The sequence below is a fragment of the Salvelinus namaycush genome, chromosome 11, assembly GCF_016432855.1.
Source record: "Salvelinus namaycush isolate Seneca chromosome 11, SaNama_1.0, whole genome shotgun sequence".
Taxonomy (NCBI): Eukaryota; Metazoa; Chordata; class Actinopteri; order Salmoniformes; family Salmonidae; genus Salvelinus; species Salvelinus namaycush.
Window position 1 is genome coordinate 5,441,410 of NC_052317.1, and position 24,484 is coordinate 5,465,893.

Below are 24,484 nucleotides of genomic sequence, written 5' to 3' on the forward strand. Positions count from 1 at the left end.
ACATACATTCAACTTGAATAACAAGACAGAGAAATAAACAAACAAAGAAAAATGTACTTACAAAAAAGGAGAGGGCTGTTCATTCAGACCTTTTGGCTCCACGCGATCTAAGCATTCGATCCAAAGTGCCTCTTAACAATTTCCTCACCATATTGCCACCTCTGGAGGAAAGAGAAACTTTCTCAATTTCCCATAATTTCAAGGTAGAGGCTGAGCCATGATTGGCCTTCATGTAATGCCGCACGTTGTCAAACTATTTGATAGTTTCTCGTACATTTTTTTCAACATTACAAAAAAATGTACCTTTAACGTCCATGATAATTTTTTATGTACCTTTAACGTCCATGTTAATAATTATGTGCATGCCATTTGTTTCTTTTCCAAATTTAAAATTTGGTAACTTAATTAAGTACAATTTTTTTTTTTATAATTCTGTAATGTTGAAGATCTAATACTGTGTGGAGACAAGTTTTTATAAATTTCAATTTATTTAAGAAAAGTGCAAGGGTGCCAATATATTTGTCCGCAACTGTATGTGAAAATAACAAAAATATTTGAGATAATTGATTTTTCAAGGGCTGAAATAAAAGATCCCATAAATTTTCCATACACACAAAAGGTGTATTTCTCTTGGACGGCTGGCATTCTGACTGCAGGGATGTACACCAGAGCTGTTGCCAGAGAATTGATTGTTCATTTCTCTGCCATAAGCTGCCTCCAATGTCGCTTTAGAGAATTTGGCATTACGTCCAACCGGCCTCACAACCGCAGACCACATGTAACCACGCCAGCCCAGGACCTCCACAGCTAGGCTTCTTCACCTGCAGGATTGTCTGAGACCAGCCACCCAGACAACTGATGAAACAGAGGATAATTTTTGTCTGTCATAAAGCCATTTTGTTGGGAAAAACTAATTCTGATTGGCTGGGCCTGGCTCCCCAGTGGGTGGGCCTATGCCCTCCAAGGACCATCCATGGCTGCGCCCCAGCCAAGTCAAGTGAAATCCATAGATTAGGGCTTAATGAATTTATTTCAATTGACTGATTTCCTCATATGAACTGTAACTCAGTAAAATCATTGAAATTGTTGCATGTTGCGTTTATATTTTTTCTAGATATTATAAAACAGTTTTGAAACCCTGTTTATAAGCTTTCAAATCAAATCTGAACTATTCATCTTTTTCAGTGACGCTGCCATGGATGTCTCATGGTAGGGTGGGGTATGCAAAATTGGTCACATTTGAGCACCTCTATCTCATGAATGTTTTGGCATTCAGGTCCAAAATGTTACTTTCTGACATCTTCTACCATCGGCAACCATGTATGGAAGGTTTCATTCAAAGCAAAATGGGTGTGGTCGAAAGTGATTGAATTCCTATAGAACGGCCCATTATTAAGTAGATACAGTGTACTGATTACTTGTAGATGTACTGATTACCTGTAGATTTTGATAGGTTGTTTAGTAGGCTCCAAATTTACCCTATTTTATCTACCTAGTAGCTGATCGAGACATTCTAAAATGCTTAAAGGAGGATTGTTCACATGTTTTACTTTGCACTAAAGTGCGGTGGTCCTTGTAAATTAATAGGTTTAAAATGATTTGGAGAGGAATCAGGCATGCAATTTAAAACATGATAAATAGGAGTAATTGACTGGGATTTTGGTCCCTGAATGCAATTCATTAGTATATGTTGGCATTGGCTAGTTTATCAAAACCAGATTGCAGTCACTCTTTGTCCATAGACTGCATTCAAACAAGTAAATGAATTATCCCCCAAACCAAACAATGATAACTTTCCCCAGTTGTGGAACAGCTACTATTGTGAAAAGTTCTACTAGTACCCACCCTATTTAAGTCATGTAACCTACAACTTGACTTGGTGTGCTTGAACGTCATCTCATCATCGAATAAGCCCCAGGGAAAGCATAGACATACAGTACCAGTCAAAAGTTTGCTACACATATACTCATTCCAGGGTTTTTATTTATTTTTTACTATTTTCTACATTGTAGAATAATAGTGAAGACATCAAAACTATGAAATATCACATGGAGTCATGTAGGAACCAAAAAAGAGTTAAACAAATCAAAATTATATTTTATATTTGAGATTCTTCAAACCGCCACCCTTTGCCTTGATGACCGCTTTGCACACTCTTGGTATTCTCTCAGCCAGCTTCATGAGGTAGTCACCTGGAATGCATTTCAATTAACAGGTGTGCCTTGTTAAAAGTTTATTTGTGGAATTTCTTTCCTTTTTAATGCATTTTAGCCAATCAGTTGTGTTGTGACAGTTGTGTTGGTAAAAGACCAAGTCCATATTATGGCAAGAACAGAATGTCAAGAACTTTGAAAGCGCTATGAAGAAACTGGCTCTCATGAGGACCGCCACAGGAAAGGAAGACCCAGAGTTACCTCTGCTGCAGAGGAAAAGTTCATTAGCGTTACCAGCCTCAGAAACTGCAGCCCAAATAAATGCTTCACAGAGTTCAAGTAACAGACACATCTTAACATCAACTGTTCAGAGGAGACTGCGTGAATCAGGCTTTCGTGGTCGAATTGCTGCAAAGAAACCAGTACTAAAGGACACCAATAAGAAGAAGGGCAAAGAAACACGAGCAATGGAAATTAGACCGGTGAAAATCTGTCCTTTTGTCTGGAGTCCAAATTTGAGATTTTTGGTTCCAACTGCCGTGTCTTTGTGAGACGCAGAGTAGGTGAACGGATGATCTCTGTATCTGTGGTTCCCAGCGTGAAGCATGGAGGAGGTGTGATGGTGCTTTGCTGGCGATACTGCAAGTGATTTATTTAGAATTCAAGGCACACTTACCCAGCATGACTACCACAGCATTCTGCAGCGATATACCATCCCATCTGCTTTGCACTTAGAGGGACTATGATTTGTTTTTCAACAGGACAATGATCCAAAACACACCTCCAGGCTGTGTAAGGGCTATTTGACCAAGAAGGAGAGTGATGGAGTGCTGCATCAGAAGACCTGGCCTCCGCAATCACCTGACCTCAACCCAATTGAGATGGTGTGTGATGAGTTAGAGTGCAGAGTGATGGAAAAGCAGCCAACAAACAAGTGCTCAGAATATGTGGGAACTCCTTCAAGACTGTTGAAAAGCATTCCAGGTGAAGCTGGTTGAGAAAATGCCAAGAGTGTCTAAAGCTGTCATCAAGGCAAATGGTGGCTGTTTGAAGAATCTCAAATATGTTTTGATTTGTTTAACACTTTTTTGGTTACTACATGATTCCATATGTGTTATTTCATAGTGTTGATGTCTTCACTATTATTCTACAATATAGAAAATAGTAAAATAAAGAAAAAGCCTTGAATGAGTAGGTGTGTCCAAACTTTTGACTGTTACTGTATATTCTATGGTTTTTATACACCATTGGCGAAAACCCTAGTTAAATGGACAGGAGCTTCTTGATCCAGTTGATGGGTCTGCAAAAGCACGTTATTTTTCTCAGTGTGTTTATCCTCGTTCCCCTTTCTCCATCTCTCCGAATACAGTGCAATGGGAACAGTGGTGGTTGACGGACATATCTATGTGTGCGGGGGCTATGATGGCAAATCCTCACTCAACTCAGTAGAGTGCTACTCTCCAGAAGCCAACAGGTTCTGTACATTTCCTATGTGATTTACTTTCCTTTGACTCCCTGAATTCCAAGTCAAGCTAGACCAGAGGGTATTCTTACGTACCTGGTTTGAGGAGTTAGTGAGGTAACTTTGGTCAACTCTGAGTTCCACTCGGGATAACCGGTACCATGAAAGTGGCTCACCTTTTAGCCAGGTACATTTCTATGGCAACAAATGCTTCAGAACTAACCTGCTCCAGGGCAGGCTAACTCAGGCCTAACTCAGTTTATCCTGGATGATTTTTGAGCCGTGAGTTGAGGACCAATTGAATCACATTCCCTCTCTCTCGCAAACATTGCGTCATCATCCCCTTCATTTGAGGAAGACAATCAATTTAAATATTTTATTAATTCAATGTTTTTTGTGTTAATTAAAAAAAATATATATATATACCTATATCACATTGCACACACAGTAATACTTTTGTATGACATTCTAAAATGATTTTAATAGGCTGCCACTTGCGTATCACTGACCTAGTCCCTACTCCCATTGTACTTGTGGAGATCTGTGAGGATTGGATTTTAAATTTAACCTTTACTTAACTAGGCAAGTCAGTTAAGAACAAATTCTTATTTACAATTGCGGCCTACCCCGGCCGAATCCGCACGACGCTGGGCCAATTGTGCGCCGCCCTATGGGACTCCCAATCACGGCCGGATGTGATGCAGCCTGGATTCGCACTGAGATGCGGTGTCTTAGACTACTGCGCCACTCAGGATAGGTGTCTGCCGTACAGCAACAATTCCCCCTTGAAGGAGAAGATGGAACTACTTCCACATTTAACCCAAGGCTTTGACCCTTGATTGACAATGGAGATGTAATCTACAGTGAGTGTACAAAACATTAGGAATACTTAATGTTAATAACACCTAATATTGCGTTGCACCACCTTTTGTCCTCAGAACAGCCTCAATTCGTCAGGGCATGGACTCTACCAGGTGTTGAAAGTGCTCCACAGGGATGCTGGATCATGTTGACTCCAATGCTTCCCACAGTGTCAAGTTGGCTGGATGTCCTTTGGGTGGTGGACCATTCTTGATGCACATGGGAAACTGTTGAGCGTGAAAAACCCAGCAGCGTTGCAGTTCTTGACACAAACCGGTGCGCCTGGCACCTACTACCATACCCCGTTCAAAGGCACTTCAATCTTTTGTTTTGCCCATTCACCCTTTGAATGGCACACATACACAATCCGTGTCTCAATTATCTGAAGGCTTAAAAATCCTTCTTTAACCTGTCTCCTCCCCTTCATCTACACTGATTGAAGTGGATTCAACTAGTGCCATTAATAAGGGATCATAGCTTTGACCTGGATTCACCTGGTCAGTCTGTCATGGAAAGAGCAGGTGGTCTTAATGTTTTGTACACTCAGTGTATATACATGCTCCTACCTCCACATGAACTGTTGTGGAAGTTGGCCTGATACTGCTGTTTACTTAATGCATTTAAACATGTTTTATTATTGTTATTATTAAACCTTTATTTAACTAGGCAAGTCTAATTTACAATGACGGCCTACCCCGGCCAAATCCAGACGACGCTGGGCCAATTGTGCGCCGCCCTATGGGACTCCCAATTACGGCCGGATGTGATACATCCTGGATTCGAACCAGGGACTGTAGTGACGCCTCTTGCACTGAGATGCAGTTCCTTAGACTGCTGCGCCACTCGGGAGCCCCGCCGACTACCTTTTTAATTCTGAGCTTGGTTGTGGAGGAATGTAAAAGTTATTTTTATATATATATTTTATTGCTAATGTCATATTTTGTAACATTCATTTTGTGTATTTCTGCTGTGTTTTACTTGCTTACACTTATCCAATCCTATCCAAAACCATTACTTTAGATCATATCACATCACACATATCAAGTATGTAAAACCATTTTTTCAAATGTATCCAGGAAATAGAATTGGTCATTTCAATTTTTGTCTTTAAGAATTAGTCGTAGCAAATCAAAATGTTGTCGCAGTGTGACTTTTATATGAAGTGAAAAGGTGTAGCCCATCTGTATCAACATTAACGTGCATCTGCTTTTCTTTATACACTCGTGCAGGTGGACAGTAATGACAGAGATGAGTGCAAGTCGCAGTGCAGCTGGGGTGACTGTTTATGATGGAAGGATTTTTGTATCTGGTGGTCATGACGGTTTACAGATCTTCAATACGGTAAGGAGGCCATTTGACACACAGCCTGCACATTGCTGACAGGACTACGGTAGATGAACAGGAGAGACATTACGAATTTCACAGTATGGTGGTTCTAAACATGAGAGGATTAGGTCTATTCGGCACTATTTGCAGGTGGGAAATGTGACATGTATGGCCTCTTTAAATCTAAAAATAGATTAGATATTTTTCTTAAGATCGACACAACCTACTTGAAAATGAAATTAGAATTTTGGATTACATAATGTAGGCCTTCGCACTCCTTAAGATCAGGAACTAACATTTTCGCACTCCTTGCTGTGGTACATCTTAAGATCAGGAACTAACATTTTCACACTCCTTGCTGTGGTATATCTTAAGATCAGGAACTAACATTTTCACACTCCTTGCTGTGGTACATCTTAAGATCAGGAACTAACATTTTCACACTCCTTGCTGTGGTACATCTTAAGATCAGGAACTAACATTTTCACACTCCTTGCTGTGGTACATCTTAAGATCAGGAACTAACATTTTCACACTCCTTGCTGTGGTACATCTTAAGATCAGGAACTAACATTTTCACAAAATATGTCTAGTCTCAGCCCTGACTTTAAAACTGGTTGAAAATCAAAGACAATAGTTACATATTGCAGTCCATCAATGATTCCCGACCAATTTGACTGAGCTTGAGCAATTTTGCTGAGAATGATGGATAGATGTTGCCCCAAAAGTTGTGCAATATTGGTGGAAACTAATAACAATTATTCACAGCTGTATTTGCTGCCAAAGGTGCTTCCACTAAGTATCAACTATAGGGTGTGAAGATGCTACGCCATCAATATAATAATACACAATTATACCTTTTTTTGTGGAACTTTTAAAGTGTGCAGTGGGTTGCGTTGATCAGTGGGGGAAAATCCCAATTTATGCATTTCTAGATTTTAAATGAAGGGAGCAAAATGTGAAAACTGTGCAAAAGATGTGAAGACTTTCAGTAGGCACTGTATATACGCCTCTCCCCATCAGAGACTGGGATTCAATCCCCACCCCCCGCTCCAAACCCTTCACTCCCCGCGCCGAACCCTTCACTCCCCGCTCCAAACCCTTCACTCCCCGCTCCGAACCCTTCAATCCCCACCCCCCGCTCCAAACCCTTCACTCCCCGCGCCGAACCCTTCACTCCCCGCTCCAAACCCTTCACTCCCCGCTCCAAACCCTTCACTCCCCGCTCCAAACCCTTCACTCCCCGCTCCAAACCCTTCACTCCCCGCTCCAAACCCTTCACTCCCCGCTCCAAACCCTTCACTCCCCACCCCCCGCTCCAAACCCTTCACTCCCCGCGCCGAACCCTTCACTCCCCGCTCCGAACCCTTCAATCCCCACCCCCCGCTCCAAACCCTTCTCCTCCCCGCTCCGAACCCTTCTCCTCCTCGCTCCGAACCCTTTACTCCCCCCCCCACTCCCCGCTCCAAACCCTTCTCCTCCCCGCTCCAAACCCTTCTCCTCCCCGCTCCAAACCCTTCTCCTCCCCGCTCCGAACCCTTCTCCTCCCCGCTCCGAACCCTTCTCCTCCCCGCTCCGAACCCTTCTCCTCCCCGCTCCCAACCCTTCACTCCCCGCTCCGAACCCTTCAATCCCCACCCCCCGCTCCGAACCCTTCTCCTCCCCGCTCCGAACCCTTCTCCTCCCCGCTCCGAACCCCTTACTCCCCCCCGCTCCCCGCTCCGAACCCTTTCTCCTCCCCGCTCCAAACCCTTCTCCGCTCCAAACCCTTCTCCTCCCCGCTCCAAACCCTTTACTCGCCCCCGCTCCAAAGCCTTCTCCCCCCCGCTCCAAACCCTTCTCCTCCCCGCTCCGAACCCTTTACTCCCCCACGCTCCAAACCCTTCTCCCCCCCGCTCCAAACCCTTCTCCTCCCCGCTCCGAACCCTTTGCTCCCCCCCGCTCCCCGCTCCGAACCCTTTCTCCTCCCCGCTCCGAACCCTTTCTCCTCCCCGCTCCAAACCCTTCTCCTCTCCGCTCCAAACCCTTCTCCTCCCCGCTCCGAACCCTTTCTCCTCCCCGCTCCAAACCCTTCTCCGCTCCAAACCCTTCTCCTCCCCGTTCCAAACCCTTTACTCGCCCCCGCTCCAAACCCTTCTCCCCCCCGCTCCAAACCCTTCTCCTCCCCGCTCCGAACCCTTTACTCCCCCCCGCTCCCCGCTCCGAACCCTTTCTCCTCCCTGCTCCAAACCCTTCTCCTCCCCGCTCCAAACCCTTCTCCTCTCCGCTCCAAACCCTTCTCCTCCCCGCTCCGAACCCTTTCTCCTCCCCGCTCCGAACCCTTTTCACTCCCCGCTCCGACTTCTTCACTCTCCGCTCCAAACTTTTAAGTGTATCTGGTACTATACCCATGTATAATCTCTGATGACATTAAGTGGCTGCAGAGGCAATTTAGCATTTTCAAAATTGACACTTTAGTGCTGTTTAAACAAGCAACAAGCTTTGCCCTTCCACTTCCATTCTAATCAGTGTAATCTACTGGAGGCTGCTCTGGTAAAAATAATCAATGACCAATAGATAGCTTACATTTCAAAAACGGTTTGGATCAATCAATATCATCACGGGTGAATGGTAAAAAGTTCTTCATCTCTTAAATCGTGAACATACCCTTTAAAATGCATTAGACACTGAAAGAGAATGACTAATGACCCCTCCCATCCTGTAGGTGGAGTACTACAACCAGCACACAGCCCTTTGGCACCCCGTTGCTGGCATGATGAACAAGCGCTGTCGCCACGGCGCTGCAGCCCTTGGCAGCCAGCTCTATGTGGCGGGGGGTTATGATGGCTCCGGGTTCCTCAGCGGGGCCGAGGTGTACAGCTCGGTGGCAGACCAATGGAGCCACCTGGTGGCCATGAACACACGGCGCAGCAGAGTCTCACTGGTGGCAAACTGTGGCAGGCTTTACTCCGTGGGTGGCTATGACGGACAATCCAACCTGAGCTCTGTAGAGATGTACGACGCTGAGACCAACCGCTGGACATTCATGGCACCCATGGTGTGCCACGAGGGTGGGGTGGGTGTTGGTTGTATACCCCTTCAGCCTGCTTAACCCCTACCATCCCCAAAAGCCCAAAGACTTTTAGATTTTTTTTAATGAATTTTTAAATCAATTAACAAGAAAAATGTATAACTGTATGTTTCTGTATACCAGGTACCACAGTTCAAAACATTTGATTAATTTAAGTCTGGCTTAGCCATTGTACCATTTGAAAGGTTTATAATGAGAATGTTCATAGGGCATTAGTACATGAGTAAACATATGTTGGGATTCTGTTGCGTAGTTTGTAGGGATACAGAGGCTGGGGTTTTGGAATGGCCGGAGGTAACTGCCCTGACCATTAGGCTCTAAGCTCCTATTTGGGAGGCGCGACCATAAATGAACTTGTCGTGAATGGATCGCAGGATAAGTGTGGACTTGTGCATCAGACTTTACAATCTTGAAGTGATACTACATACCAGAATCTGTCCCGAATGTTACTATCACTATCAATGTCTGCACCATTGTGCTGAGGATTGAGTTGCACTATCTGATCTGGAAGCCTTGTCATGATTTCATAATATGGTACAGGTTTCACAATGTTGGTGAATTTCTTTGTGTTTTGGGAAAATAGGTATTATTTTGATTGGGATCATTTGCTTATGAATATTATTATTAAGTAACTGACCACCATAACTGCTTGCCCTTTGGTTGTGGGAACTGTTTTCCCAATAAGGGTCTCAGCAAAAGGGAACTGAAGAACTGTCTTCCGGGTTGATTGCATTACGATGCCACAACACCAAGTTGTTAGGCAACTTGATCACCCTTCAAATTGTTTTAAACAAAATGAACAACACATGAGGTGCGTTCAACAGAGGAAATAGTTTGCTAACGTTATCTAACATATTCCGTTTGTTTTTCTGTTGGCTGCGAAAGTTCGCTAACAGTGTGAGAAGGTGGTAGTGCGCTGCGAACGTACACTATCTGTTTTGGGTCTAAGCCGCCACCACGTAGGCTTTCTATTGCATGTAGTAGGAATAGGAACGTCATTTTCAGTTTGATTCTCATTGCTAAACTGTCATGGTAATCCTTACAAACGTTTAGCTTTTTATTAATGTTTCACCAGAACGTTCATTCAAAAGCGTTCAACTGAGATTGTTACTAAGTAACATGTTCGTCACAAACAGAACCCTTGTTGAACGCACCTCTGCTCAAAGTGCAATTCCATCTTTTATTATACAATAGTATGGGAGAACTTAAGTGGCTAAAATATGATGGAGGGTGATTTGAAGAGTGGCGACAATGCATAGCGACGATGTTACTGCAAATGTTATGCTTTATTACCCAAAAATATTGAATATGTCAAAAGCAGACTGTGTGCAGCACATTTAGGGAGCGTTCCAGTAACATTCTGAGGTCCTATTGTCAAAAGCAGACTGTGGGCAGCACATTTAGGGAGTGTTCCAGTAACATTCAGAGGTCTTATAGCATCTGCCACTGGTAACGTTGTGTGGGAGCTTGCCATTCCCTTGGAACAACAGTGGCAAACTATTTTAAGAATGAGGTAATGTAATTGAAAATGGATTGTACAGTGAGATGTAGTATTGCTTGTTTGTCAGACTTTACCTGCTGCATTTGTCACGATTTAAATAACTTTCATTTGGGATTAATTACTGTGAACTTTTGAAATGTTGATGTTTTGCTTATTTCTGCTGATGTTCTGGTAATATATTACACACACACATTTTATATATATATATATATATTTTTTTTTTTGCATAATTATGTTTGCAGTATTCTTACTGCTCTTCACTTTTGGTACTGTCTGGTCCCAGGCTACAAAATTGTATTTATTAGTGCATTTCTTGTTGTTGTTGCTTGATTCTTAACTGTACAATTAGTACTACTATCACAAATATGTAAGCCTGAAGGGATAGTGATTTTTTTTATGACTTCCCTAGGGTGTTGTTCTTTTCTCCAAACCGTTTACGAATTTGTTAGAAGTTCATTTAGCAACGTCGAGAATAATCTGACTAGCATTTCGGGAGAATGTAGGATTCCATCCGTTAGTAGTGCATTCAAAACCATCACAATTGGTGCAAGTTGAGTTGCAGCCATTTAAAAAAAAAAAAAAAAAATCAACAGGGACATCCCATTGAGACCATGGCCTCTATTTATAAGGGAGCCCTGCACACAATCATATAAATTCACAATATTTACAATTCCAACGCAATAAAAACATACACTATTTACAAGTCATTTAAGAAAAGTAACTTACAAAACACGATCATGACAAACAAACACATTCCCTCAGTAAAAAAAGGTAAATCAACCAGTCGTCTTAACTGCTCTAGTGGCACCAAGACATCCAACCTGAGAGAGTTCTGGAGATCATTCCACAAGTAAGGTGCAAATAAACGTAACGCAGATCTACCGAACTCAGTGGACACCGATGGGCTCTCCAGAGTTAGCCATCTCTGAGACCGGGTCTGGTCGCTCGTACATCTTTAGGTTACGATGAAGTGAGGTACGGCGGATGTTTGTGTAAGAGCGCTTTATAAACACAAATAGTGCAATGCGTCGATCGATGAGACTTCAAAGAGGGCCAGCTTACTTTCTGATACAGAAAGCAGTGATATGTACTGAACCTGTCACCTGTAAATAAAGCGCAGTGCGCTATGAGTAACTGCGTCCAATGGTTTCAATACAGTGGGAGCCGCATTCATATAGGCGATATCACCATAATCTATAACCGGTATGAATGTCAACTGAATGTTTTGTTTTCTGCGACTTAATGAAAGGCATGCCCTATTCCTATAAAGGAAGCAGCCCATTTTGAAATTCTTAACTACCTCGATATGCTTTTTGAAAGATAGCTTTGTATCAATCCAGATACCCAGACATGATCAATGTGGGCACCATCCAATGCATAAATAATCAGTTACATTTTTAAGCTTTTTGGAAAATCACATATGATTACTTTTACCTGGATGAAGTACCAGTTTCAGTTCAACAAAGGAAAGTAAAAAAGGCAGATTGTAGTTCTGAGAGAGTCTTGTCAACAGAAGGGGCAAAAGAATACACAACAGTATCGTCCGCATACAAGTGGAGGTTATCATTTCTCACAGATGAACCAATATTGTTTATATAGAAAAAAATCGACCCTTGAGGGACACCTTTGGTAATATTAAGGAAACTTGACAATGCCATCAGAAGAAACACATGTCCTCTCTGTCAGATAGTTTTCAAACCAATTGCATGCCTGACCAGGCCAATTTCAGACAGTCTACATATTAGTAATGAATGGTCAACAGTGTTGAAAGCCTTCACAATCAAATTGTATTTGTCCCATGCGCTGAATACAACATTTCACTTACAAGCCCTAACCAACAATGCAGTTAAGAAAAATAATAATTACAATAAAAAAATAAGAAATAAAAGTAGCAAATAATTAAAGAGCAGCAGTAACATAACAATAGCGAGGCTATATAGAGGGGGTACCGGTACAGAGTGTGTACCGGTGCGGTGGCACCGGTTAGTCGAGTAATTGAGGTAATGTGTACACGTAGGTAGAGTTATTAATTGACTATGCATAGATAATAACAGAGTAGCAGCAGTGTAAAAAAAAAAGGGGGTGGGGGGGGGGGGGGGGGGGGCAATGCAAACAGTCTGGGTAGCCATTTGATTAGATGTTCAGGAGTCTTATGGCTTGGGGGTAGAAGCTATTTAGAAGCCTCTTGGACCTAGACACGGCGCTCCGGTACAGCTTGACATGCGGTAGCAGAGAGAACAGTCTATGACTAGGGTGGCTGGAGTCTTTGACAATTTTTCGGGCCTTCCTCGGACACCGCCTGGTATAGAGGTCCTGGATCAAATCAAATTTATTTATATAGCCCTTCTTACATCAGCTGATATCTCAAAGTGCTGTACATTAACCCAGCCTAAAACCCCAAACAGCAAGCAATGCAGGTGTAGAAGCACGGTGGCTAGGAAAAACTCCCTAGAAAGGCCTAAACCTAGGAAGAAACCTAGAGAGGAACCAGGCTTTGAGGGGTGACCAGTCCTCTTCTGGCTGTGCCGGGTGGAGATTATAACAGAACATGGCCAAGATGTTCAAATGTTCATAAATGACCAGCATGGTCAAATAATAATAATCACAGTAGTTGTCGAGGGTGCAACAAGTCAGAACCTCAGGAGTAAATGTCAGTTGGCTTTTCATAGCCGATCATTAAGAGTATCTCTACCGCTCCTGCTGTCTTTAGAGAGTTGAAAACAGCAGGTCTGGGACAGGTAGCACGTCCGGTGAACAAGTCAGGGTTCCATAGCCGCAGGCAGAACAGTTGAAACTGGAGCAGCAGCACGGCCAGGTGGACTGGGGACAGCAAGGAGTCAGGTAGTCCTGAGGCATGGTTCTAGGGCTCAGGTCCTCCGAGAGAGAGAAAGAAAGAAAGAGAATTAGAGAGAGCATACTTAAATTCACACAGGACACCGGATAAGACAGGAGAAGTACTCCAGATATAACAGACTGACCCTAGCCCCCCGACACATAAACTACTGCAGCATAAATACTAGAGGCTGAGACAGGAGGGGTCAGGAGATACTGTGGCCCCATCAGATGATACCCCCGGACAGGGCCAAACAGGCAGGATATAACCCCACCCACTTTGCCAAAGCACAGCCCCCACACCACTAGAGGGATATCTTCAACCACCAACTTACCATCCTGAGACAAGGCCGAGTATAGCCCACAAAGATCTCCGCCACGGCACAACCCAAAGAACAAATTCTTATTTTCAATGACGGCCTAGGAACAGTGGGTTAACTGCCTTGTTCAGGGGCAGAACGACAAAGCAGCATCTGCTATGGCAGTGTACCTGTCAGACCGACCAACTCATACTAGAGACCAGCCCATACCGCAATCCATTCACTCAATTATTTTACAAACGACTGCAGGTCCTGCGAGGTAGCCGTTATTATTTGACCCATTTTTCTCCCCAATTTCGTAATATCCAATTGTCTCATCGCTACAACTCCCCAACGGTCTCGGGAGAGGCGGAAGTCGAGACGTGTCCTCAGAAACATGACTCGTCAAGAAGCGCTGCTTCTTAACACACTTCTCGCTTAACTCGGAAGTCAGCTGTACCAATGTGTCGGAGGAAACACCGTTTGACTGATGACCGATGTAAGCTTGCAGGCGCCCAGCCTGCCACAAGGAGCGCGATGAGACAAGGAATCCCCAACCGGCCATCCCTCCCCCAAACCCGGGCGGCACTGGGCCAATGTGCACCGCCCTTATGGGATTCCCGGCCACGGATCAAACCCCAGGCTGTAGTGGCGCCTCAGCACTGCAATGCAGAGCCTTACACTGCAGCACCAGTCAGGAGGCCGCCAGCCGTTAATTTATTCAGAATCGACACCTCAAACTGACGTTCAAAAGACGTTTGTTGTGTAATTGTCTTTAGGTGAACACTCAAGGCGGTCTCTAGTACAGGTCTCTTGGTGTACAGTATGTACACTTTCTAATCCTGAAACATTATCGGGAGCAGTGTCTTCCATAATGTGGTATATAATGTTGTTTGCATCTACAAACCTCTTGCGGCGCTTGACGTTCCCTATCATGTCATCGCAACCCCTATAACCGTGACACTAGTGAGCTAGCATCTGATTTCTACCAAGTGCTGTTCTCTTGTTGATTAGTTTCATAAGGAACTGATTTAGTAGTGCAAATGTTAAAGTCGAGACTGTGTGTAATCGATGTGGTCAAAGCAGTTTGTTTCCACAAAAGATTTAAGACCTAAATGTGGATCTTATTTCCTGTATGATTCTGTTCGTATGAAATTATCAGTTACACTTAACGTAGACTGCAGGTATAATGTTTTATTAGTTTAAAAGCATGTATGTGCCATTGTCTTATTTTAAGGCTAATAATGATATATTTCTATGTAAGTAACGTTTGACTGACTCAGCGGCTGTTTATTTAGTCCGGATCATTACGAGATAAGTGTCACGCCCTGACCTATTTTTAGTTTGGTCAGGGTGTGATGTGGGTGGGTATTCTATGTTGTAGGTCTAGGTTTTCTGTTTCTATGTGTTTGGCCTGGTATGGTTCTCAATCAGAGGCAGCTGTCTATCGTTGTCTCTGATTGAGAGCCATACTTAGGTAGCTTGTTTTCCCACTTGTGTTTGTGGGTAGTTAGTGTTTGTTGCACCTGTCAGAACGGTTCGTTGGTCGTTTTGTTGTTTTTGTTCGTGTATTATGGATACGTACCACGCTGCACTTTGGTCCTCCTCTCCTTCTCCCGACGACTTTCGTTACAATAAGACATTATAGAGGGTCATAAATGCTTATGACAAGTCTTACAATGCATTATAATTGCATTATACCTGCAGGTTGAGACAACCTGTCATTTGTTAGTGTAAGACCAAGGGAGACGTTGTTTTTGAGAAGTTTACCCTATCCAATTATGCTCACACAAAAAGCCAGAAGTTATGAATTTAGAACGGAGTATTACTGATGGGAAATAACATGACTGTTCTAGAACACAACCTCCTAACTTGCACAGCAGTCACTAAAAGTATTGTTCTTAAACGTGTTGTTTATTTGTTTATGGGAGACTCGTTGACTGAGTATTTGACCGTCCGACACACATCTGCTCTACAGGTAGACTGAGTTGTCATTTCACAAGTCACTATTTTTTTTTTTTTTTTTTTTTTTTAGGACTGGATAACATGGCTTTCAAATCCCTTTGGGGGCATTTAAATTATATTTTTTTACAGATTGAAAAACTATGGGTAGCATATTTTGAAAAGACTACTTATCGGATGTTTGACAAAATGTTTTTTGGGGGTTTAGGACAGCAGGCAAAATTGCTTGTCTCCTGTGTTTGCTGCAATAAATCATGGTGTTTTTGTCTTTTGTCAAATGTCAAGAATGTAACACATGTAACACATGTCTGAAAGGCAATATGTGTAGACTATTGCAGGAGTAGAAAAATACATTTCAGCGTAGGGTAGACATTTTCAGTTCAATGTTGCTTTTCACCTTGGTGTGTCATGGAGGATTTTTGCCCATGTACACTGAACAAAAATATAAATGCAACAATTTCAAAGATTTTACTGAATTATAGTTCAACTGATATTCACGTCAATGCTATATTCCTGTCTACTCGATGCAGGGAGAAAGCAGCAGGTACACCCGGTGCTCTACAGAAAGACCTAAAGAGAATTACTAATCCAGCCCATGTGGGACAAAACTCAAACCACCCTATAACAAAGGATATCGTAAATCTATGCACACAAACCCTGTCTCCACCAAAGTCCACAGTTTGTAGAACCCGTTATATTCCCTTGCCTGATGAGATGGAGCAACTGGAGGCCATTCTGGGGTTGTTGGTTGTAGAGATACGCTTCCTCTTTGACTGTCAATTGTAGTGCTTGCACTACATGGTAGGTATACGTTTGATAATACATTGCTTATTATATGAATACATAAATTAAATTAAATAAATGTGAGATTGAGTAATGAAGGCATGAACACATTGAGTGATGGACGCATGAACGCACACACGGGTGTTAGCCTGGCCATGTAGTTTCATTATATCACCACTTGATGACGACAGAGGACAATGATAACAACCTACCAGGGACTCTTTCTACATGCACAAATCCAGTGACAAACACAATGATTTACATATACACAAGTTGATTCACAGGATACTGTGTCAAGCACCGCGCCTCCATTTTGGCATTCCCCAACATTGTAAAAAATATTTTGGAAGTTATAGAAATAAATTTACTAATGTGTTTTTGCCAAGTGTGTTCTATTACAGACACCTTAATGCATACTTTTATATTATATTATGTGAGCTAAACATAATTTTTTATTTAACCTTTATTTAACTAGGTCAGTTAAAAACAAATTCTTATTTACAATGACGGCCTACCCCGGCCAAACCCTAACCCAGACGACACTGGGCCAAGTGTCCCCTATGGGACTGCCAATCACAGCTGGTTGTGATACAGCCTGGAATTGAACCAGGGTCTGTAGTGATGCCTCTAGCACTGAGCTGCAGTGCCTTAGACCGCTACGCCACTCGGGAGCCCACCATGAAAATTATATAAAACATTTTCCTTAAAGTATAATTTTACTGTCCCCACTACAACAACAAAAATACATAAATAAATTACATTTATTTTAAATGCAGAATTACATTAATTCCTATGGCATTCCTATGGAGGACTGCTTTTCTGAGAAGTGCCAATATGGCCGACCGGTGGCTTCAAACCTCTCCATGGCCAAAACATAGCATTTTCTATCAAGGGTTTATATACATCATTGCATACATTACAGTCAATGGAGATACAGTATTTCTTCCAAATATGATTGCCATATGAAGTGAATGGAGCAGTTAACCAGCACATGCTCTTCCTACACTTTATTTACAGTATTACAATTATGTGAAACCACTTACAGTTTAATATTAAGTATATATGAATATAAAAAACACTGGCTGCGCATGACAGCGAAGTCAGTCAGCAAAGAAACATTTAATAATTGCATTCAGCATTATTTTGTGTGTATAGGTGAAATTGCAGTCAAATGTATTTTAAATAGTGTAGGTGTACGTATAGGCACTACTATTAACGTTCAGAAAGTACTGTATTTTACGAGTAGTCATACATTGTGTCAAAACAGGGACAAGTAGCTTTAAGAGTGGGTTGACAGCGTTGAGCGTGTACAGAGAAAGCGACGAATTGGGCGAGTTCCTTTTACATGTCCCGGTGCAAAGGGTTGCGGGGTATAAACATTTTACACCATTCCATTGGTCCATAAATTAAATCTCGACTCAACCGGGGCACCAGGCCTTGCAAAATGAACTGGCCCATTGAGTGTTGACGCCAGCAATGCAATACCCAATTTGTCTCGAGCAGATGCAAGCAAGCATAAAATACAGCCAATTGAGAATAGAATAGTTGAAATAAGTTATCCATGTTTAAGTTTTCAGAAAGAACTGAAGAGTTTAGAAAATGTCAAGTCATGCCTTAAGGTAATTTACTTGTTTGTTAGAGAAACAGGCATCGCGAGGGAGCAACGCTGTGAGAGAAAGGAGCAGAGATTGGCAGGTAGGTAGGCTGTGACAGTGGGCTCATAACGAAAATGCCTTTGAGAAAAATACTCGCTAAATTTTTTCCTCCTCCATTTAATTAATTGTAGCTACACTTTGTCAGTCTAACAATTGACACCCTGTCCACTTCATAATTGTGAACGTATAGCTAAGACGGAAAGAGAACATGTAGCTCGCTAGCCCAATCATGGATCAAAGTAGCGTAACGTTAGTGCAGTATAGTCCAAGGAACTTTGCTATGTTTTTCATAAAGGCAAATTGGCTCTGGAAGCCAAAACAGCCAAATACTCAATCTAAACGTGAATCGATTCTCAATTGTGGTACGGATCTAGAAACATTAATACCTATACTTCCATAAAACATCCAAAATTATTTCACAGTGCAAAATAGTGGCAGCCAACAGTTTTAAGTAACACCACGTTTATGGCGTCGGTCTTCTGTTTACACACAGGTGTTCGGGGAGACAGATAGCTAATAGCACAGGTAGTCCACACTGTATCTTCCCTTTTCCGTAAACAAGCGCTGTGACATGGAAATATAGCCAACCCTATAAAGGTGTACTGTCAATTTAACTTTTTGTTTTCTGAAAATGATTTATTGTTGATATGAAAGATAAGGGCCTTGTCAAGCTTCCAAAACAGCCTTAGCGGTTTAGACCGAAATGTGGGGCTCTTAACAAAACTCATCTGTACAGAAGTCGCCATTGTCCAATGACTTCTGTGTAAGTAATAAATGGAACTGAGAGTCATGATCTAGGGCTAGTTCGCTAGCTAGTCCAACAACACCACAATTCATGGAGCAGAATACCCAGAAACCTGGTAGTTTGTTCACTGTTCTCGGGTGCAGGATGTCAATGTTAGCCTTTTTCTATAATAATAATATTTGCTGCCTGGTTAAAGAACAGATACCCAGGCTACTACACGTGACAACTTTGTGAACTTCGGTATGCTATATTGATAGAGTATAGGTGTGGTATGGCAATGGGCCATTTGTCAACTGCAAGTCAAGTTCACTAACCATGTCCAGTCTTCAATTTGGAGCTCTGGCAATGCCTGTCTATCATGTGCAGATAAGTTAAAGCCTTTTAATGGTGTATATTTATATTACATTTTGCAAGTAAGTGTTTGCTCACTGGGAAATTAATATCCAATTAGTCAATGACAACTGTGTGGAGTTCAGTGTTTGTGACAGAAACTATGTGAGCTTATTATAGACACAATTTCCTATGAAGATGAAGCTCTTAACTACTCGTGTAGCAATTATTTATTTATTTTACCAGGTAAGTTGACTGAGAACACATTCTCATTTACAGCAACAACCTGGGGAATAGTTACAAGGGAGAGGGGATGAATGAGCCAATTGTAAACTGGGGATGATTAGGTGGCCATGATGGTATGAAGGACAGATTGAGATTTTATCCACTCTTATGATAAGTGCCATGGGATCTTTAGTGACCACAGAGCGTCAGGACACCTGTTTAATGTCCCACCTGAAAGACAGCACCCTACACAGGGAAATGTCCCCAATCACTGCCCTGGGGCATTGGGTATTTTTTTTAGACCAGAGGAAAGGGTGCCCCCTACTGCTTCCAGCATCTGGTCTCCCATCCAGGGACTGACCAAGACCAACCCTGCTTAGCTTCAGAAGCAAGACAGGAGGATGCAGGGTGGTATTCTGCTGGCTTATGAGTGACAGCGCAAAACATGTTACAGTTGAAGTCGGAAGTTTACATACACCTTAGCCAAATACATTAACTCCGTTTTTCACAATTCCTGACATTTAATCCAAGTAAAAATTCCCTGCCTTAGGTCAGTTAGGATCACCACTTTATTTTAAGAAATAGAAATGTCTGAATAAAAGTAGATTATTATTTATTTAAGGTTTTATTTCTTTCATCACATTCCCAGTGGGTCAGAAGTTTACATACACTCAATTAGATTTGGTAGCGTTACCTTTAAATTGTTTAACTTGGTTCAAACGTGTCGGGTAGCCTTCCACAAGCTTCCCACAATAAGTTGGGTGAATTTTGGCCCATTCCTCCTGACAGAGCTGGTGTAACTGAGTCAGGTTGTAAGGCCTCCTTGCTCGCACACGCTTTTTCAGTTCTGCCCACAAATTTTCTATAGAATTGAGGTCAGGGCTTTGTGATGGCCACTCCAATACCTTGACTTTGTTGTCCTTAACCTCTCTTGGGTACGTGAGACGTTAGCGTCCCACCTCTTCAACAGCCAGTGAAACTGCTGGGCGCCAAATTCAAATACAGAAATACTCATTCTAAAAATTCAGAAAACAAAACATATTTTACATAGGTTTAAAGATGAACTTCTTGTGAATCCAACCACGGTGTCAGATTTAAAAAATGCTTTACGGCGAAAGCATACCATACGATTATTTGAGAACATAGCCCACTAGACAAATCATTAAACAGTAACCAGCCATGTAGAACAGTTACACAATTTAGAAATAGAGATAAAATGAATCCCTTACCTTTGATCTTCATATGGTTGCACTCAGCAGACATTAATTTACTCAATAAATGTTCCTTTTGTTCGATAAAGTCTCTTTATACCCAAAAACCTCCGTTTTGTTTGCGTGTTTTCTTCAGTAATCCACAGGCTGAAACGCAGTCAAAACAGGAAGACAAAAAAATCTAAATTGTATCCGTAAAGTTCATAGAAACATGTCAAACGATGTTTATATTCAAACCACTGGTTGTTTTGTAGCCTAAATAATCGATAATATTTCAACCGGACAATAACGTCGTCAATATAAAATGTAAACAAGAAAGGCACTCTCTCGGTTGTGCACATGAAAAAGCTCTGTGACACTTCATTCAGACTGCCCTTACTTCCTCATTTTTCAGAATACAAGACTGAACCAATTTCTAAAGACTGTTGACATCTAGTGGAAGGCATAGAAACTGCAATTTGAGTCCTAAGTCAATGGATACTGTAATGGCATTGAATAGAAAATTACAAAACCAAAAAAAAAGGTTTTCGGGTTTTCGCCTGCCAAATCAGTTCTGTTATACTCATAGACACTATTTTAACAGTTTTGGAAACTTTAGAGTGTTTTCTATCCAAATCTACAAGTTATATGCATATCATATCTTCTGGGCCCGAGAAACAGGCAGTTTAATTTGGGCATGCATTTCATCCAAAATTCCGAATGCTGCCGCCTACCCTAGAGAAGTTAAGCCATTTTGCCACAACTTTGGAAATATGGTTGGGGTCATTGTCCATTTGGAAGACCCATTTGCGACCAAGCTTTAACTTCCTGACTGGTGTCTTGAGATGTTGCTTCAATATATCCACATCATTTTCCTCCTCATGATGCCGTCTATTTTGTGAAATGTACCAGTCCCTCCTGCAGCAAAGCACCCCCACAACATGATGCTGCCACCCACGTGCTTCATGGTTAGGATGGTGTTCTTCGGCTTGCAAGCCTCCCCCTTTTTCCTCCAAACATAATGATGCTCATTATGTCCAAACAGTTCTATTTTTGTTTCATCAGACCAGAGGACATTTCTCCAAAAAGTACAATATTTTTCCCTATGTGCAGTTGCAAACCGTAGTCAGGCTTTTTTATGGCGGTTTTGGAGCAGTGGCTTCTTCCTTGCTGAGCGGCCATTCAGGTTATGTCGATATAGGACTCATTTTACTGTGGATATAGATACTTTTGTACCTGTTTCCTCTAGCATCTTCACAAGGTCCTTTGCTGTTGTTCTGGGATTGATTTGCTCTTTTCGCACAAACACGTTCATCTTTAGGAGACAGAATGCTTCTCCTTCCTGAGCGGTATGACGGCTGCGTGGTCCCATGGTGTTTATACTTGCGTAGTATTGTTTGTACAGATGAACGTGGTACCTTCAGACCTTCAGGAAATTTCTCCCAAGGATGAACCAGACTTGTGGAGGTCTACAATTGTTTTTCTGAGATCTTGGCTGATTTCTTTTGATTTTCCCATGATGTCAAACAGAGGCACTGAGTAGGTCTTGAAATACATCCACAGGTTCACCTCCAATTGACTCAAATGATGTCAATTAGCCTATCAGAAGCTTCTAAAGCCATGACATCATTTTCTGGAATTTTCCTAGCTGTTTAAAGACATAGTCAACTTCCTGTGTGTAAACTTCTGACCCACTGGAATTGTGATACAGTGAAATAATCTGTCTGTAAACAATTGTTGGAAAAATTACTTGTCATGCACAAAGTAGATGTCCTAACCGACTTGCCAAAACTATAGTTTGTTAACAAGAAATTTGTGGAATGTTTGAAAAATGAGTTTTAGTAACTCCAACCTATGTGTATGTATTCTTCCAACTTCAACTGTACATGTGCGTGTTGTTTTCATAGATAGCTTTTAATAGTTTGTAGCTCAAACCATTTGGACACTACAGACATTTTTGTAATGAAGACCCAATGATCCGTGAACCGTACATGATACAGACAACCAGAGTCATATACAGTGCATTCAGAAAAAATATTCAGACCCCTTGACTTTTTCCACATTTTGTTACATTACAACCTTGTTCTAAAATGGATGAAATAAAAAATCCTCATCAATCCTCACACATTACCCCGTAATGACAAAGCGAAAACAGGTTTTTAGAAATTTTAGCAAATTTATTAAAAATAAAAAACAGGTACCTTATTTACATAAGTATTCAGAACCTTTGCTATGAGACTCAAAATTGAGCTCAAGTACATCCTGTTTCCATTGATCATCCTTGAGATGTTAATCCAACTTGATTGGAGTCCACCTGTGGTCAATTCAATTGATTGGACATGATTTGTAAAGGCACACACCTGTCTATATAAGATCCCACAGTTAACAGTGCATGTCAGAGCAAAAACCAAACCATGAGGTCGAAGGAATTGTCCGTAGAGATCTGAGACAGGATTGTGTTGAGGCACAGATCTGGGGAAGGTTACCAAAACATTTATATAGCATTGAAGATCCCCAAGCACACAGTGGCCTCCATCATTCTTAAATGGAAGAAGTTTAGAACCACCACAACCCGGCCAAACTGAGCAATCGACCCTAAGCACACAGCCAAGACAACGCAGGAGTGGCTTCGGGACAAATCTCTGAATGTCCTTGAGTGGCCCAGCCGAGCCCAGACTTGAACCAATCGAACATCTCTAGAGAGACCTGAAAATAGCTGTGTGGCGATACTCCCCATCCAACGAGACAGAGCTTGAGAGAAACTGCAGAGAAGAATGGGAGAAACTCCCCAAATACAGGTGTGCCAAGCTTGTAGCGTCATACCCAAGAAGACTTTGCTAAATAGCCCAGTACTGTAGCCTACTCCCGACCGTCACGTTGTACAGCGCCATATTTTCTGTTCCATCCTAACTGAAACCGAGGGTTTTTCGTTTTTCTTGTAATATAAACCCCATAATATTAATCTAATTAATTTAGCAACATTTCTTAATCAATCCCATGTACTATGTTCTTACAAAAATGTTTTAAATTCTCTAGTACAGCCACTATTGAAGGCTATCAAATGCTTCTCAAAGATGCCCTTGGTGGTCAAACTAGCACTAACTAGCATTAATGGTACCAATGGTTTACACTTAAATAACGTGCCATAGAATTCTGCGGCACCATGCAAGCTGCGCCGCAACTTTTTTAAAGGACGAACCAATGTACTGAAGAAGACCCGAGGCTGTAAGCGCTGCCAAAGGTGCTTCAACAAAGTACTGAGTAAAGGATCTGAATCCTTATGTAAATTTGATATTTTCAGTTTTTAAATTAAAAAAATTCCCCAAATTTCTAAACCTGTTTTTGCTTTGTCAATTTGAGGTATGTGTGTGTGTAGACTGAGATTAATATATATTTTTTTGCCATTTTAGATTAAGCCTGTAACGTAACAAAATGTGGAAAAAGTAAATGGGTCTGAATACTTTCAGAATGCACTGTAGTCACAGATTTGTAAAATCATTCTCACAGATCATACCACTGCTGAGAAGAGATTAATAATATTTGACCGACTGGGGATAAAAACAAAAACAATGGCTGGCGTGAGAATCTAAATCCATTGTACGTTGTCAATTATTTGTGTTTGCTGTACTTTGCATCACATTCAGACTTCTCTAGCAATACGAAGCAAGTTTAACAGCGTTAGAAAACCGCCAGAAAAGAAGGTAGGTGAACCTGCAGGAGAAAAGGAGAGTAAACGTGTAGCTCCACTCTATAGGGGCCCTGCCTGCCTTCACACGCAGTGTCTTATCTCACACCTGGTGTCAGATACGGGGCCTGAGGGCAGCAGTTAGGCCTACTGACTGAGCACGGCTCTCTACCTCCTACGCACTGTGCCCTGCCTCACCCCAGCCCAGCCCAACACAGCCAAACCACAGAGACTGCCAAAGAACTCCCATACAGAAACCAGAAGGTACATATTCACAGGGATTATACTAATAATGACAAAATCCTACCACTGACAATGGTATTACTGTTGATACAGTTGTAATGGCTTACAAGTATGAATAGAAAAAGTCATAATAATGAGTGATTTCATTGATTTGAACTGTTT

General features: G+C 41.9%; 2 protein-coding genes across 4 annotated transcripts in view; both read left to right on the forward strand.

Annotated features, from left to right (window-relative positions):
- The window catches only part of klhl18 (kelch-like family member 18), a 59,547-nt gene extending 48,567 nt beyond the window's left edge, over positions 1-10,980 (forward strand). For 2 of the 3 annotated variants that reach the window (XM_039003661.1, XM_039003663.1), the window contains 3 exons: positions 3,523-3,627; positions 5,706-5,817; positions 8,507-10,980. In XM_039003661.1, coding sequence (XP_038859589.1) covers positions 3,523-3,627; positions 5,706-5,817; positions 8,507-8,893 — 604 coding nt within the window. In that variant the 3' untranslated portion in view covers positions 8,894-10,980. The remainder of the gene's footprint in view (positions 1-3,522; positions 3,628-5,705; positions 5,818-8,506) is intronic. The other variant, XM_039003662.1, reaches the window with a different exon arrangement.
- A 6,715-nt stretch (positions 10,981-17,695) lies between these two features.
- The window catches only part of tnk2b (tyrosine kinase, non-receptor, 2b), a 110,774-nt gene continuing 103,985 nt past the window's right edge, over positions 17,696-24,484 (forward strand). The window contains exon 1 of the mRNA XM_039003664.1: positions 17,696-17,944. The gene's annotated coding sequence lies outside the window, so the exon portion shown is untranslated. The remainder of the gene's footprint in view (positions 17,945-24,484) is intronic.